Source organism: Engystomops pustulosus, chromosome 1 (genome assembly GCF_040894005.1).
Source record: "Engystomops pustulosus chromosome 1, aEngPut4.maternal, whole genome shotgun sequence".
Classification (NCBI taxonomy): domain Eukaryota; kingdom Metazoa; phylum Chordata; class Amphibia; order Anura; family Leptodactylidae; genus Engystomops; species Engystomops pustulosus.
This window is the reverse complement of record NC_092411.1, coordinates 235411575-235428700: the sequence shown is the minus strand read 5'-3', so window position 1 is coordinate 235428700 and position 17126 is coordinate 235411575. Positions and strand designations below refer to the sequence as shown.

The window sequence follows — 17126 nt, the reverse complement described above, 5'->3', positions numbered from 1 at the left end:
GTATATATATGCACTGCGTGCACTTGCCACTTAGCTTGAAAAAGGCTCACACTGAGCCGAAACGTTGCTGCTGCTTTGGGACATGCAATAAAGAGGAACTCACGTTTTTTCACCTTACAATTGGAGTGCTGCCTTTTTTCTATTTTGATATCTTCAAAGGACCTGACGCCCGGCCCTAATAGGCGTGCACCCCTTCATTATTCTCTTCATTTTGTGCTGCTTGGACTTTCTTCAAGTATTTTTTGGCAACCTTCAGCGTGCACAAGAACATTTTTCTGTTATTTCGACTACTACTATGGACTCCACCGCCAACATGGACCTCACCCAAACTTTTGCCTACACCCTGGAGGATGAGGAGCGGATTTTTCAAGATCTAGATATGGACTCCACCTTTCTCACAACTCCTGCTACACCTGAACTCAAACGTAGTCATGAACATGACTCCAAGAGGTTGATTTCGCTACAATTACACTTGACTACACTAAGTGAATACTTTAAAGCCAAGATGATACCCAGAGGTATGCGGTCTAGGGTAACCCCAACGTTTTTCCAACATGATCCTGAATTTTGCACGAAATTTACATATATCTCGAACAAATACTCCATGGACTTGATTTTATTAAATATAGAACATCTAAAAAAGGAGATCACGAAATTAAAAACCAATTTACAAGGGATAGAGACACAACTCAAAGATTCCATACAACCTGAGGATTTTTCCAAACACATCCAATTAGTAAAGACGCGCGTCGAGGCCACCCGATCGGAGTTGGAGCAGATAAAACGAGGAAAATGGATCCGGGACACGGAGGATTACAAGACGGGACTCGTATATGGATGGCAAGGAAACCAATCGCAATTCCCACAGAGACAACCCGAAACGAAAGGGAAAAGGGAAATTGATTAAAAAGAACAGCACCAAACAACACAACATGGAAACCATACCATCCCCTACTTTTTTAGGTCCCCCGACAATGACGGATACAAACAACGATCCAAAGTCAGGAGAGGCGGAAGAAAACATCACCGAACCAGAAAACATAACCCGCACCAAACAGAGACTGATGACTCCAGCCATGGCCTTGAGAAAGAGGAACAATTAGTGGTAAATATTTCCTCCAAAAAACTTACTGACACACAGTTATCTGTTTTAGCTAAAGGTCTTGGTTTCTGTATTAGCTCTAAACCAGATTGGTTTCTTGTTGAAATTGAATTACAACAATTCTTCCGGTCCATCAAACTCAAACATTATTTTAATGATCGACCTGTTCACCCTGTTATGTCCACTACTGAAATGACGTTGAAACAGTTTCAACTTTACAATAAGAGTAATTTCACACCTGATGTGGAAGCACCGCATATTGCGGCCTTCATCATGGCAGTGAAAAAAGATATCGCAATGTTACGTAGCACAAGCTGTGACCCCTCTTTAGTACACTCTAACATTACAAGAGCAGAAATTGACGCCCTCAATGAACTGGCCCATGACGGCGACATCACTATTAAGCCCGCAGATAAGGGTGGTGCTGTCGTCGTCATGGATACCAGTTCATATTTGAGGGAGATACGCAGACAGCTGTCAGATACACAGGTGTACCAATGCATCAATTCTGACCCGAAATTCAAAATAGCCAGACTGATAAAGGGTATCCTTGATGACGGTTTATGTAATGGAATCATTGATAATGATCTGTACAAATTTCTTACAGTGGAACACCCTACCACCCCGGTTTTGTACGTATTACCTAAAATACATAAATCCTTGGAATCCCCCCCGGGTAGACCGATAGTATCCGGAAGTGGGTCTATTTTCTGCAACATTGCCACATTTTTAGATAGAGTCTTATGTGACCTTGCGACCTCAGGCTCTTCTTACATACGTGATACATCTGACTTTATTAATAAGCTGGATATGGTAAACAGTGATATGATGCAAAATGTTTTGTTAGTATCATTTGACGTCGTTTCCCTGTACACTTCCATTGACCATGACAGGGGATTAAATGCAGTTAAAAGACAACTGACCAGTAAGGGACTGACACCGGAATCATCACAGTTCATACTCAAACTATTGGAGGTGGTTCTGCGAAATAACTACTTCCTTTTTGGGGACGACTTTTACATGCAACTCATGGGAGTGGCTATGGGGGCGAATATGGCCCCCACATACGCCAATATTGTCATGAGGACAATAGAGGAGGATGCCGTCTATGCCTCCACACATTACAGACACTGTCTGCGTTGGTGGAGGTATATAGACGACGTCTTCCTCCTCTGGACCGGGACGATACAGGAACTACTTGATTTCCATAATTATCTAAATACCATCGACGATTCGATCAAATTCACAGTAGTATACTCATACGAAGAATTGCAATTTCTTGATGTGTTAGTCACGCAGGTGGAGGGGACACTGGAGACAGATCTCTACACGAAGCCTACGGACCGCAACACGTTGTTGCGGTACGAGAGTCATCACCCAAGAGGGATGATTAAATCACTACCATACAGCCAACTACTGAGAGCTAAACGCATCACCAGTGACCCTGCCAAATCTAAAAAGAATATTTACAACATGGCCCAAAAATTTACTCAACGGGGATATCCACGCAAGGTAGTTTCCAGCAACATGGCCAAAACTGACCTAGTGGACAGAAAGGACCTACTTATTCCCAAAACAGACAAACAGAAACTAACTAGACTACCCTTTGTTTCCACTTACAATACACAAAGCAATACCATAGCTAAAATCATACGGAAACATTGGTCCAAGCTCTCCATAAGCAACATTTCAGTCCCTGAATTCAAGAACCCGCCCCGCTTCTCCTACCGTAAATCCCAATGCATTCGTGACCGAGTAGTCAGAGCAGACATAGGTCCCTCTAAAACAAGCAGGCAAACGGGTATGTTTGGACCACCCAGGAAGGGATCATTCCCTTGCTATAACTGCATCAATTGTAAGCAGATGAACAAAGGGACACACTTTGTATGTAATGGTATGGAACACCAAATCAAACATTACTTGACATGTGACAGCGCGTTCGTTATTTACTTACTGAGTTGCCCTTGTGGCCTCTTCTATGTAGGAGAGACCACCCTGGAATTTAAAACCAGGTTTAACCAACACAGGTACACCATCCGTGCGAAAAGAAAGGATCTCCCGGTCTCTAAGCACTTTTTTGAGGCAGGTCACCTGGAAAAACATCTTAGGTTTCAATTGATCGACCACATACCACCACCCCGAAGAGGGGGAGATAGGGAACGGCTTCTTAAAAAACGGGAACTACAGTGGATTTTCACCCTCGACACCCTTAAGCCTAAAGGCCTAAATGTTGATTTTAAAGTGAGTAGCATATGACAGTTTGAGGGGGCTGAGTATCTATGTCTAGATGTGGAATCTGCCCTGGACTTTCAGGCTACAGGCATTAGTGGCATAGTGTTTGAAATTATATAATTCTATGTATGCATACATAATTACCCACTTATTTATATTTTTTCTCTCCTTCTTTTGTTACAGACAATATGAATAATTGAAGCCAATCCAAGACCAACCACCACCTCCATCGCCCAAAAAATTTTTGGCACCACCGTTTACATGACTAACAGGATATCCCCATACACATTACAAGAGCTGTTATATTCTTTTTATCTATATGTCTAGGGTGCTCTTGTGGATATGGGTGACAGTGTGCATTTACGTGCACTTTGGTTGGGGGCGTTGCACAGAGAGCCCATACGGTGCCCGGGTTGTACAAGCGACGATCGGGGTACTGTGGGCACTCCCATACTGCGTGATCTCACCTACTGTGTGTAGAGCACGCATCGTGCACGCCACCAACAATGCCCTTAGTGGCACTGGGCATCATTGGCCCGCCTGTTCCCCTACCACAGCACCTAAAAATACTGACACTAATCACAATATGCTGGACTCTACGTACCGGCACGAACAGTCTCCACGATCGGTTCATATACTTGTATTATTGTTTGGGGATGACGTCATGGGTTGCGTTGGCAACCAGTGGTGCCACGGCTGCCGGGGCGCATGCGCACGTACCTATGTGACGCGTGCGTTCCAAGGATGCGTGTCATACAAGCGTCCAAGCGATATCATGTTCTTCCACTGTTTTTAGCAGCCTGCTTTAAGCGTGCGAGGTGGTGAGTTATCAATGGCTTTTTCAGACTTTTTCAGATTGTTTTATGTTTTTAATTAACACTGGCACTTTCATAGCGTTACTTTGCACAGTCTACACTACATCAAATGCACTAGCACTTTTATGGGCCCATATGCTGTATATAACACTATGAATTAATGTAACTATAAATATGTTTTATCTTCACTAATGTGTATATAATATGCATTGTTCGCAAAGTGGGCTGTACCTTCACGATCATGTGACCTAATTATGTTTGATCATGTGACCTATTTGAATTTGTATATATATGCACTGCGTGCACTTGCCACTTAGCTTGAAAAAGGCTCACACTGAGCCGAAACGTTGCTGCTGCTTTGGGACATGCAATAAAGAGGAACTCACGTTTTTTCACCTTACAATTGGAGTGCTGCCTTTTTTCTATTTTGACATCTTCAAAGGACCTGACGCCCGGCCCTAATAGGCGTGCACCCCTTCATTATTCTCTTCATTTTGTGCTGCTTGGACTTTCTTCAAGCATATATACAGCCGGATATACGGCCAGAATATGGTCCCATGCATTTCAATGGACAATACGGCCATCCATGTGCATGCTGCTGTATCGAACAGTAAGTAAAACATAGAAAAATAAAGAGCATGTCCTATGGGCCGTACAAAACAGAAATACGGTGGAAAGTAGAACGTATAAAATTTGGGCTAAATACTTGCTGCATATTGCTGAGTACCGTATGTTGCCGTATATACGTGCAGTATCCAGAACCAGTGGGAGGTGCATCCTGTCAGACAGCCAATAGGCAGTCACTCATCAATTGCCAGACCACTGTATTTTATACAGATACGGTACGGATACAGTGCAATGCGTTGCCATACTGTTGCAATATGTCCCGTAATTACGTCCAGAATACAGCCATATATACAGAACAAAAAAGACCATGTGGTCGTGTGCATGCGGCCTAACTGATACCCTAACATTTCCTGGTTAATAAAATGGATACCTGTATCAGTTTGTTTCAGTTAGTATCCATTTCTTGTGAACAATCAGTTATTTTCTTTAACAGTGTGGGGCAGCTATGGGGGGGAAATGTTCACCCTCCCTGGCAAACATCTATATGGCAACATCGGAAGAAAGACATTTGTTCTCTCCCAGTAACCCTTTCCTCTCCCATATCAGGTGGTACAGTCGTTATATCGACGACCTGCTCCTGATATGGGAGGGGACTGAGTTGCAAGCCTTAGAATTTGTCAAATTTATCAATGACAACCAGATGAATCTCAAGTTTACATCTGGCTTGGATTGCCAATCCATTAATTTTTTGGATATCACACTAAATGGGGGTGAATCTGTTTCTGTTACCCTGTTTGTTAAGTCATCTGCTGTTAATTCTATTCTTGAGGCTACATCTTGTCACGAACCCCACACTGTTAAAAACATCCCAGTGGGAGAATTGATTAGAATAAAAAGAAATTGTACAGACCCACTCACCTATGAGAAAGCTAGCTCAAAAATGTGTCAGTGTCTTTTAAAAAGGAAATATTCCCCCTCGATGTTGACTAGAGCGAACAATATAGTTAACAATATTCCTAGGTCTGATCTTGTCACCGAAACAAATAGAAAATCTAAAGTCCTTCAAGAATCTCGTAATTGTCCGATTACCTTCACAACTATGTTTAGCTCCCAATATGGTGAAATTGTTAAAATTATTAAAAATATTTACCATTATTATGTACAGATGACAGTATAGCCAGGAATGTAGAAGGTAATGTCAGAAAAGCCCCCACACTAGCAAGCATACTGTCTCCCAGTTTATTTATCAGTTGAAAAAAAGAAAAATACTACTTGGCTCTCTACTACAGGCTTTTTTAAATGTGGCCATGCTAAATGCACCTCCTGTAATTATGTTTGCTCTTCAAAAGAGTTTGTTTCTACGAGTACAGGCAAACAACATAAAATAAGGCACTTTATTAATTGCAACACAACATTTGTCATTTACATTATAATGTGCAGATGTTGTGAGTTGCAATATGTAGGATGTACGAGCGGACCCTAAAAGGTCCGCATTCGGCGCCATTTGTCAGACGCAAGAAATAAGGATGCAGTGAATATTTCTATGGCATCCAGACATTTTCAAAAGATCCATGAAGGAGACTGCAGTACCTTTTTGTGTATGGGGATTGAGAAGGTTGTGCGACCTATACATGGGGGTGACTATAGAAGGAAACTTCTTAATAGAGAAACCTTCTGGATTTTCTCACTTGAGACTCGAGTACCCAAGGGGTTAAACAAGAGGTTAGACGTCATTTGCCAGTATTGATTTATTGTAAATAACAATAGGTATCTGTGTAAATTCTTGTTTCCCTTGTTGTTCCCTGTGATCTTTTATAACTCTGTGTACATTACAATATATGTATTTTAGGAATTGTTTTGTTTGTGATGTGGATTGTTTCCGGTCACGTGACAGCACTATTTCTATTTAAATGAGATGTCTATGTGTTAAGAGTTAGCCATGAATAAGGGTAGCGGTTTTACCCGAAACGCGTAGGCAATTTCTTTCGACCCTCTTTGATTGACTCCGTATGTTCATGCTTTTATGCCAAGATGACAATAAAATTCTGGAATTTTTAAAAGAAAAATAGTGGAACGTTTGTCTTGGAGCCGGATCACGTCTGTTTCTAATCAGTTACTTACACTTTTCACTTTCTATATAGTTCCCATCTATAGATGTCTAATTTTATCCACCTATTGATCTTGCTCATCTATCTATCCATCTATCCATCCAGAGATGAAGAAAAAAAACAAGTAGCACAGTGGGAAAAGAACCTCAACAGTGGGAGTTGCAGGGCCTCCATGGATCCTGGCGAGATCCCTTGTAGTAAGAGTAAAAAAAGTGCAGGCAGCACTTCAGACTTTATTGAAGCAGTGGCGACTAATAACCTTAACACTTGCTGTAGGTTTCAGAGGAGTTCAGACTTACCTCAAACTCTGCATGCCTGTGTATTTCCTCTGCACGCTGCCGGCTCAGGATGAACTCGGCCTCATTTGCCACTCTCACCAAATGATCTTTCATCGTCTGGCTCAGCAATCTGCGGCACATAAAATTAGGAAACTGTACTGTACTAGTTTAAAGAAATCCTTGTTTATTCATATAAAATTGAGCTGTAAGACATTCATATAGACATGATAAATCACCTGCTTGATAACAAAAATAATAAAAATTCCTTTATTTTTAAAGTGCCAACAGATTATGCAGCGCTACACAGAGCTTGCCGGATCGTTCCCTGTCCTCATGGGGCTCACAATTTAAGCAACCTACCAGTATGTATTGGTGTGAGAGGAAACCGGAGGAAACTCACAAAAACACTGAGAGAACATATAAATTCTTGGCAGATATTGACCTGGATGGGACTTGAACCCAGATCCCCAGTGCTACAAGGCTGTAGTGCTAACCATGGAGCCACCATACCAACTTGGGAAATACTACTGCAATAGCATAGGCTCTATATATACGACTAACAATCCTTCTACTACATTGTGAGAGGATCTGCTTTCATAACTGACGGACTACACAGCATATTGTATACAGTCAGTCCCCAGGTAACAAAAACGTTTCTTTTGGTTTGTTCTTAAGATGAATTTGTGAAGTATTATAATTCAAACAAGAATCATCAATAAAATTTCATTACACCTTACAGCTGACCATTAGCAATAATAATCTTTAGTTATTTAGAACTTAACAAATTAATTGCAGCCTAGGATTAAAGTGAATCAACCTTTACCAGGGGTTATAGTGGGCAGAGAGGTTTGTCTGTAACTAAGGGTCGTCTGTAAGTCAAGTGCCCTTAACTTGGTGACCACCTGTACTTGGATTTGAACTGACAGATACAAAGCTACCACACTTATTATTAACCCTCTATTTAAACAGCTGCCATTAGAAAGGTATCATTGGCTGGATAAATAATCCTTAGTTCTTAGTATAGGATGGATCAGTACCAATAAAAATACCCTCCCTCCAGTATGAATCGGGCAAAAGAACTGTCCCAATAGCTGCGAATGTGATTGTTATCTGCACTTACCAATAGATAACTTAAACCAATGCTTCGTTATTTGGACATAATCCATGTTATCTATATTAATGAACCAATAATCACAGTCTAAATGTAAAGCTCTTAGCCCATAAATAAGGTCAAAGAAGGCAACCCCCACATAATAGGAAACAACAACAGAACAGGCCGAGGCAGTGTAACCAAACACTTTTGTTGCCGTTCTCTGACCTCTGGGATCAAGGCTCATAGCACATGTCTCAGGGAGCAGCTTCAGCAACCACTATGAAGGCCAGCTTGTTTTACAAGCCAAGAGGTTAAGCTACATAAGTAGGGAGTAAATTAATGGTTACATGAGTTACCTTTAATCTTTCATTGTCTGCAAGACACATTGATATTGTTTAAAATTGGGCTACATATAGCAATATATATATAATGGGGAAAAACCACCATGGAAAATGTAATGCATAATGACCATACAAATCTGTATCCCATTGTTAGTATTTTATATGATTGATGGTCACATTGACAGGTATTGTCTGCTAGATACTGACAACAGGTGTTGCTGGGCAGAAGATATTTCTCTATATTCTTCCATAGAAGGTATTTGTATACCATATATTGGAAAGCAAATGCAATGTAAAGTGCATTATAAAATATACATTCTAGTATCTCAAAATACTTTGCAAATTATGTTGGGACATTTTTAAACAAGCGATCTTCACCCAATTCGGTTTGTAAGATAACGATAAAGGTAATCTAAAGATAGGTTATTAACTGTATTAACTCAGAAAAGCCTATTAAGCTATTTTATATTAATGCTGTCAAAGAGAGGCTTACTTAGAAGGCTTTGGGTGACAGTATATCAACTAAAAGTGATCCTCAAACCCAAGTCAAAGTCTTGCTACACAAAACAAATGTACAGGCAGTCCCCGGGTTACATACAAGATAGGGTCTGTAGGTTTGTTCTTAAGTTGAATTTGTACGCAAGTCGGAATTGTATATTTTATCATTGTAATCCAAGCCAGCACTTTTTTGGTCTCTGTGACAATTGGATTTTAAAAATGTTGGGTTGTCATAAGAACCTGAACCTGAAAACTGGTCTTTCATTATGCAAATGAGACTCAGGGGCTCACAGAAGCCCCTTCTGGCTTGGTCATCTTTTACTTTTACATGAATAGGAGGATCACTTTGAGATGATGTGTGTGCAGAAAATAGGAACACAAGAAAAATCATGAAGACACAACAAGGATTCCAAACAAGAAATACATCATGTAACGAAACAAATGTGAAATGGGAGTATATAATCACGTTACCTTCCTTCATTAACTAACTCAATGAAAGCCAGTCCAGCATTCTTCTGAATAGAGTTCTGCCACTCCTACAAAAGAAAAAAAATATAACACTTTAAACAGATATAAAAAAATCTCCTGCAAATTGCTAGTTGTCTGGTGTTCATCAGTTAAAACAAGTGTCTCATATATTTTTTTCTCAACATGTAGCTCATATCTGGACGTATTCCTTTCCATGACTGCTCTATTGGGTAATTTAGATATTTAACCCTTTAACGCCAAGGCTGTTTTTCATTTTTGCGTATTCATTTTTCACTCCCCCACCTTCATAAATCCACAACTTTTTTTATTTTTCCATGTACAGAGCTGTTTGAGGGCTTATTTTCTGCATAACAAATTGCACTTCATAGTGATGTAATTTAACATTCCATGCCGTGTACTGGGAAGCGAGAAAGAAATGGTGAATAAACGCAGAGTAACATCTTCCAATTCATGTTTCTTCCGTGGCCCAGCTTTGTGGAATCAATTTGAATTGATATCTACAATCAGTTGTATAAAGTCAAGGAGGTGGAGCATTGAAGCAATAAGCATTGAAGTCAAGCTCTCCTCCCTCAGATCATCCCCTCTGCTATGATTTTTGCATAGTCATGAGACCAGTGATTGGCTGGAATGGTTAAAGGGGTGGTTGGACACACCACTGTAGCACAGCTTGAGGAGTACTGTAGAAGGGTTAGAAGTTTAGGTAAGCATGGCATTTTTTTAAATCTGAATCACACATTGTGAACATTTAGGAAAATGTGTTTATCTCATAAAACCATTAAATTACCTATTACATTAAAATCATCAGCTTTTCAAATAAAGAAAAAGAAAAAAAAAAAAGGTGGCCATGATTTACATGTTTGGATAAAAATACATGTACTGAAAAGAAAAGAAAACCAGGGAAAACCTGCACACTAGCAATGCATAAACAAATGCAGTGTAATGGCCACAGTATTTCATGATTACTTCAATATTCCACCAGGTATCAAATATCTTCAGGAAGAACAGCGTATCAATGTAATATACAAAGCGTGTAATAGCCTTGGTTATCCATGTCCCAGGGGCACAGGTCAGAAACACCATAAAAGCCTCAGTCCTACCACTAATGTAGCCATGTATGTGTAAAGCGCATTTCAACACTTATGAAAGGAAGGACTGCAGATCGGATTCAACTATGTCAATATTCTACATTGTGCTTAATTGACCAACATTTCCTGCAGTACTTTATCCTGGGGTTCTACCTTAAAGCCCGGCAGAAACACTTACGAAACACTTTGGGTACACAAACCACATAGCAAACATGGAACATTGTGCACTTAAATAATAGTAATGTGTAACCTCTAACCATTTACTAAAGAAACCGGTTACCTCATTGTTACATAACAGCATATTGTAGGAAAGATTAATGTATTCCATAATACAACATAGTATTATCATATGATCATACAATACGATCATCACTGAAATTAAAAAGGAATAATGAAGGCCCGATGGTCTAATATACTACACCAATTCTCTATTTAGTGTTCTTTAGAACGCTTTCTCATAAACCGTTGATTTAAAGGGAAGCCATCACCACAATTTACCTACCCAAATTAACTGCTATGTTACATAGGGCTAAGCCCACACATGCCACCCGTGCCTTTCATTTCCAGTACTCACTTTATGCCAATAGTAAACTTTACAGGAGGTGGGTAGATAAAAGTACAAGTGGTATGTCACGCTGTCCAAGTCAGCCTTATTTTTATCAGTTCCCAAGTTAAATACAAGACATAGTGTCCATGGATTGGAGGGCTCTGAACCTCGACATATACAGTTAGGGCCAGAAATATTTGGACAGTGACACAATTTTTGCGAGTTAGGCTCTGCATGCCACCACATTGGATTTGAAATGAAACCTCTACAACAGAATTCAAGTGCAGATTGTGACGTTTAATTTGAAGGGTTGAACAAACATATCTGATAGAAAATGTAGGAATTGTACACATTTCTTTACAAACACTCCACATTTTAGGAGCTCAAAAGTAATTGGACAAATAAACATAACCCAAACAAAATATTTTTATTTTCAATATTTTGTTGCGAATCCTTTGGAGGCAATCCCTGCCTTAAGTCTGGAACCCATGGACATCACCAAACGCTGGGTTTCCTCCTTCTTATTGCTTTGCCAGGCCTTTAGCCTTCAGGTCTTGCTTGTTTGTGGGTCTTTCCGTCTTAAGTCTGGATTTGAGCAAGTGAAATGCATGCTCAATTGGGTTAAGATCTGGTGATTGACTTGGCCATTGCAGAATGTCCCTCTTTTTTGCACTCATGGGGTCATTGTCCATCTGTACTATGAAGGGCCGTCCGATCAACTTTGCAGCAATTGGCTGAATCTGGGCTGAAAGTATATCCCGGTACACTTCAGAATTCATCCGGCTACTCTTGTCTGCTATTATGTCATCAATAAACACAAGTGACCCAGTGCCATTGAAAGCCAAGCATGCCCATGCCATCACGTTGCCTCCACCATGTTTTACAGAGGATGTGGTGTGCCTTGGATCATGTGCCGTTCCCTTTCTTCTCCAAACTTTTTTCTTCCCATCATTCTGGTACAGGTTGATCTTTGTCTCATCTGTCCATAGAATACTTTTCCAGAACTGAGTTGGCTTCTTGGGGGTTTTTTTTCAGCAAATTTAACTGGTTTGCATCTAGATGTGAACCCTTTGTATTTACTTTCATGGAGTCTTCTCTTTACTGTTGACTTAGAGACAGATACACCTACTTCACTGAGAGTGTTCTGGACTTCAGTTGATGTTGTGAATGGGTTCTTCTTCACCAAAGAAAGTATGTGGCGATCATCCACCAGTGTTGTCATCCGTGGACGCCCAGGCCTTTTTGAGTTCCCAAGCTCACCAGTCAATTCCTTTTTTCTCAGAATGTACCCGACTGTTGATTTTGCTACTCCAACCATGTCTGCTATCTCTCTGATGGATTTTTTCTTTTTTTTCAGCCTCAGGATGTTCTGCTTCACCTCCATTGAGGGTTCCTTTGACCGCTGTGGGGATTTGGCCCAGTAGAGACCGTGGTAGCGGGGTGCTGGGATGCAGTTCAAGACAGGGACACCAGGGTACAGTCCAAACAGGTCTCGCCTGCGTTTATTGCAGCAAAATAAAACCAGCCTTTACATTCAGGTATTTGAATAAACAAAAGAAAACCTACCCGTCAGGGTGCTAACTATACAAATAGTCCACTAGCTCACACTAAACAAAGATCACGTGGCTGCTCCAGACACACAGGTCAGAGCTGTGTCCTCTCAGCCTCCTTCCACAGAGAGACAACCCACTCAACTCTGCTGAGTCATTTTATCCAGGCTAATTAGGCTGTTCCCATCACCTGTGTCCAAGGTGCTGGACAAACCCACCTCAGCACTAAGGCCTTGCATAGAAGCAAAACCTAGGGGAAACATACCGCCCATCCACAGTTAACCCCTTCAGTGTCTCACATACCCTCCCCCTCTGTTTGACCCTGTGGGGACGAACACTTTTGGCCATCAGACAGTGGGTACGGGATAGGGCATCGGCATTCCCATGCAATTTTCCTGCTCGATGTTCCACCGTGAATTTAAAATTCTGGAGCATTAGGAACCACCTTGTGACCCTGGCGTTCCTCTCCTTGGCCTGACTCATCCAGGTTAGGGGAGAGTGATCGGTCACCAGTGTAAACTGCCGCCCTACCAAATAATACCTCAGGGATTCCAGAGCCCATTTGATCGCCAAGCACTCCCTCTCAACTATACTATAGTTCTTTTCAGGAGGTGTGAGCTTGCGGCTCAGGAATGTTACAGGATGTTCCTCACCCTCCACTACTTGGGACAGGACAGCCCCCAAGCCCACGTCAGAAGCGTCAGTCTGCACAATAAAGGTCTTGGTGAAGTTAGGGGTGATCAGTATCGGTCCCTCACACAAAACCGTCTTAAGTCGTTGAAACGCCCCCTCAGCCTCTTCACTCCACTTTACCATCACCGCCCTGCTACCCTTAGTCAGGTCAGACAGAGGTGCCGCTATTGTCGCAAAATCGGGGATAAATCGGCGATAATAGCCCACTATGCCCAGAAAAGCCCTCACTTGCTTCTTGCTCAAAGGTCGTGGCCACTGCTGGATCACCTCTACTTTATTTACTTGTGGTTTGATGACCCCTCGCCCAATACGGTACCCCAGGTAACGGGCCTCTTCCAGACCCAGTGCACACTTTTGGGGGTTCGCTGTCAGCCCTGCTGCCCTCAGGGAGTCTACCACTGCTTGTACTTTGGCTAGATGACTCTCCCAGTCGTTACTATAGACTATAATGTCATCTAAGTAGGCCGAGGCATAACTCCGGTGAGGTTTTAGCACGAGATCCATTAACCTCTGGAATGTGGCGGGAGCCCCATGTAGCCCAAAGGGGAGTACCACGTACTGAAAAAGCCCATCAGGGGTAACAAAAGCGGTCTTCTCTTTAGCCCTGTCAGTCAGGGGTACCTGCCAATACCCTTTCGTCAGGTCAAGGGTGGAGAAGAACCTAGCCTGTCCAAGTCGTTCTATCAACTCGTCAACCCTGGGCATGGGATAGGAATCAAATTTGGACACCTCGTTCAACTTCCTAAAATCATTGCAGAACCGTAGGGAACCATCAGGTTTGGGAATCAACACAATAGGACTCGACCAGTCACTTTTAGACTCCTCGATAACCCCCAGGTCTAACATCTGCCTGACTTCTTCGGATATGGCAAGCCGGCGCGCTTCAGGGACCCGGTAAGGTTTTTGGTGTACCCGGATGTGGGGTTCGGTTATGATGTCATGCTTGATGACTGAAGTACGTCCCGGTAACTTAGAGAACACCTCCATATTTCGGAGCACAAACTCCTTCGCTTCCTGAATCTGGGCCCTGGAGAGGGACTCCGAGATCCGTACTTCAGGCACCTTGGCATCCGGTACACCTACCTCCGGTGTCCCCTTCTTGGAGACAGACGCCTTCTCTACTCCCATGGCCATCAGGGACTCTCTTTCCCTCCATGGCTTTAGGAGGTTCACGTGGTATATCTGTTCGGGTTTCCTCCTCCCCGGCTGAGATACCCTGTAGGTTACCTTCCCCACTCTCTCCATGACCTCATATGGCCCTTGCCATTTGGCCAAGAACTTGCTCTCCACGGTGGGCACCAGAACTAGCACTCTGTCGCCTGGGTTAAAGGTCCTGAGTCTGGCTGACCTATTGTAGACCCTAGACTGGGCCTCTTGTGCCCTTGTCATGTGTTCCTTTACAAGGGGCATTACCGCCGCTATGCGGTCCTGCATAAGGGAGACGTGTTCTATCACACTACGGTGGGGGGTCCTCTCCTGCTCCCAGGTCTCCTTGGCTACATCCAAAAGCCCACATGGGGAACGGCCATATAACAGCTCAAAGGGTGAGAAACCCATGGAGGACTGGGGAACTTCACGTATGGCAAACATCAAATAGGGCAACAAACAATCCCAGTCCTTCCCATCTTTGCTGACCACCCTCTTAAGCATCCCCTTCAAGGTCTTATTAAACCTCTCGACCAGGCCATCTGTCTGAGGATGATACACAGAGGTGCGGAGCTGTTTTACCTGTAGTAACTTGCACATCTCCTTCATTACCCTAGACATGAATGGGGTACCCTGGTCAGTCAAGATTTCCTTGGGGAGGCCTGTGCGTGAGAACACCTGGAACAGCTCCCTAGCAATATTTTTGGAGGAGGTGTTCCTTAATGGAATCGCCTCGGGATACCGCGTAGCGTAGTCCAGGATAACTAGGATGTATTGGTGCCCCCTGGAGGATTTGACTATGGGGCCAACCAGATCCATTGCAATCCGTTCAAAGGGCACTTCTATGATCGGTAGCGGGACCAAAGGACTCCTGAAGTGGGAGACCGGGGCAGTAAGTTGACACTCAGGGCAGGAGCTCCAATACCGGTTTACCTCCTCCCATACCCCGGGCCAGAAAAATCGCTGCAGGATCCTCTCTCGGGTCTTCTCAGCACCTAAGTGCCCTCCCAGCACATGTTTGTGTGCCAACTCTAGCACCAGCCTACGGTGAGATTGGGGTACTACAAGTTGCTCAACCTCCTCACCCCGTATCTGGTCGACCCTGTACAACAGTTCCCCAATAATCACCATTCGGGGGTATATTTTATCAGCCCCTGGTATTTGAAGTACCCCATTTATCACCTTGACATTCTCCCGTGCTATAACCAAGGTAGGGTCCTGTAGCTGTGCAGCCCCAAAATTGTCACGGGAAATCTCAAGGTCCAGCATGTCGGCCACCTCCTCGTGGCCCTCGACCTCACCAGCTAGGACCTCTAGGGGAGAGAATTCATCACATGGGGTCACCCCTACTGCTGGTGTGTGTACATCGGCCTCAAAGGGTTCAGGGGCCAAGGCCGGACATACCTGATGTCCATTATCTGCAACAGCACCTGAGGTGGGTCTTCGTCTCCAGAGGTCCCAAAACACCGGTAAGTCTCTGCCGATAATAGCCTCATGAAAAAGGGTCCCCACCACCCCCACTTCATGGGTAACAGTACCACAAGGGGTATGTAGGTTGATGACAGCAGTGGGATATTCGCGAGTGTCCCCATGTATACTCAACACTCCCACTCTCCGCCCACTGTATAGTCCAGGATCAACCAAAGTTCCCCGCACCAGGGTGACCAGACTCCCTGAGTCTAGCAAGGCTTCCACTGTGTGACCACCGATTGTGATCATGCATACTTGGGGTTGTGCATCCGTGACGGACTCTGCCGCCAGAACTGGCCGGGCAAACAGTGACACTCGCCGGGTCTGGTTGCCGTCCATTGGCTCCACTGACAGTGGACAGTTGGCAGCAATATGGCCCATTTCATGGCACCGCCAGCACTGGATACGGCCATGACCTCTGTCACGAGCCTCACTGGGTTTCTGGGTATCCACGCCCCCCAATGAACCCCCTCCCAACCTGACATGTCTCCCCTTTTCCGCAGTAGCAGTCTTACCAGCTGGTTTGGTGACCCTGTCACTGGCACTGCTTCGTGTGGGAGAGGTAAGTAGAAGGTCCTCCGTAGCCCGATACCTCTCTACAAGGGACACAAGCTCCTCAGCTTTTGTGGGACCGGCCTGTCCAACCCACCGCTGGAGCCGAGAGGGCAGAGAACGGGTGAACTTGTCGAGGACCACTCTCTCTACCATCTGTGCTGGGGTGCAGTCCTCTGGTTGTAGCCACTTCCGGACAAGATGGATCAGGTCATGCATTTGGGAGCGTGGGGGTAATTTTTCTGAGTAAGCCCACTGGTGGACGAGGCTGGAGCGAACTTGAACGGTGACCCCAAGACGAGCCAGAATCTCCGCCTTTAGCTGGGGGTACTTACGGGCCTCCGTTTCACTCAGGTCGCAGTAAGCCTTCTGCGACTCGCCGGTCAGGAACGGTGCCAGGACATCTGCCCACTGCTCAGCCGGTAACTCCTCTCGCTCAGCTACTCGCTCGAACACAGTGAGATACGCCTCCACGTCGTCGGTCGTCGCCATTTTTTGTAAAGCCTTTTGTACTGCAGCCCGTGCGGAATGCTGGACAACCTGGTACCCTTGCAGACCAG

At 43.8% G+C, this 17126-nt stretch overlaps 1 protein-coding gene across 3 annotated transcripts in view; it reads right to left on the bottom strand.

The window, feature by feature from the left end:
* Positions 1-17126, bottom strand: part of LRBA (LPS responsive beige-like anchor protein) — a 358816-nt gene that overhangs the window by 236392 nt on the left and 105298 nt on the right. For all 3 annotated transcript variants that reach the window (XM_072121481.1, XM_072121491.1, XM_072121508.1), the window contains exons 34-35: positions 9506-9570; positions 7124-7232 (exon numbers count right to left, since the gene is read on the bottom strand). In XM_072121481.1, coding sequence (XP_071977582.1) covers positions 7124-7232; positions 9506-9570 — 174 coding nt within the window. The remainder of the gene's footprint in view (positions 1-7123; positions 7233-9505; positions 9571-17126) is intronic.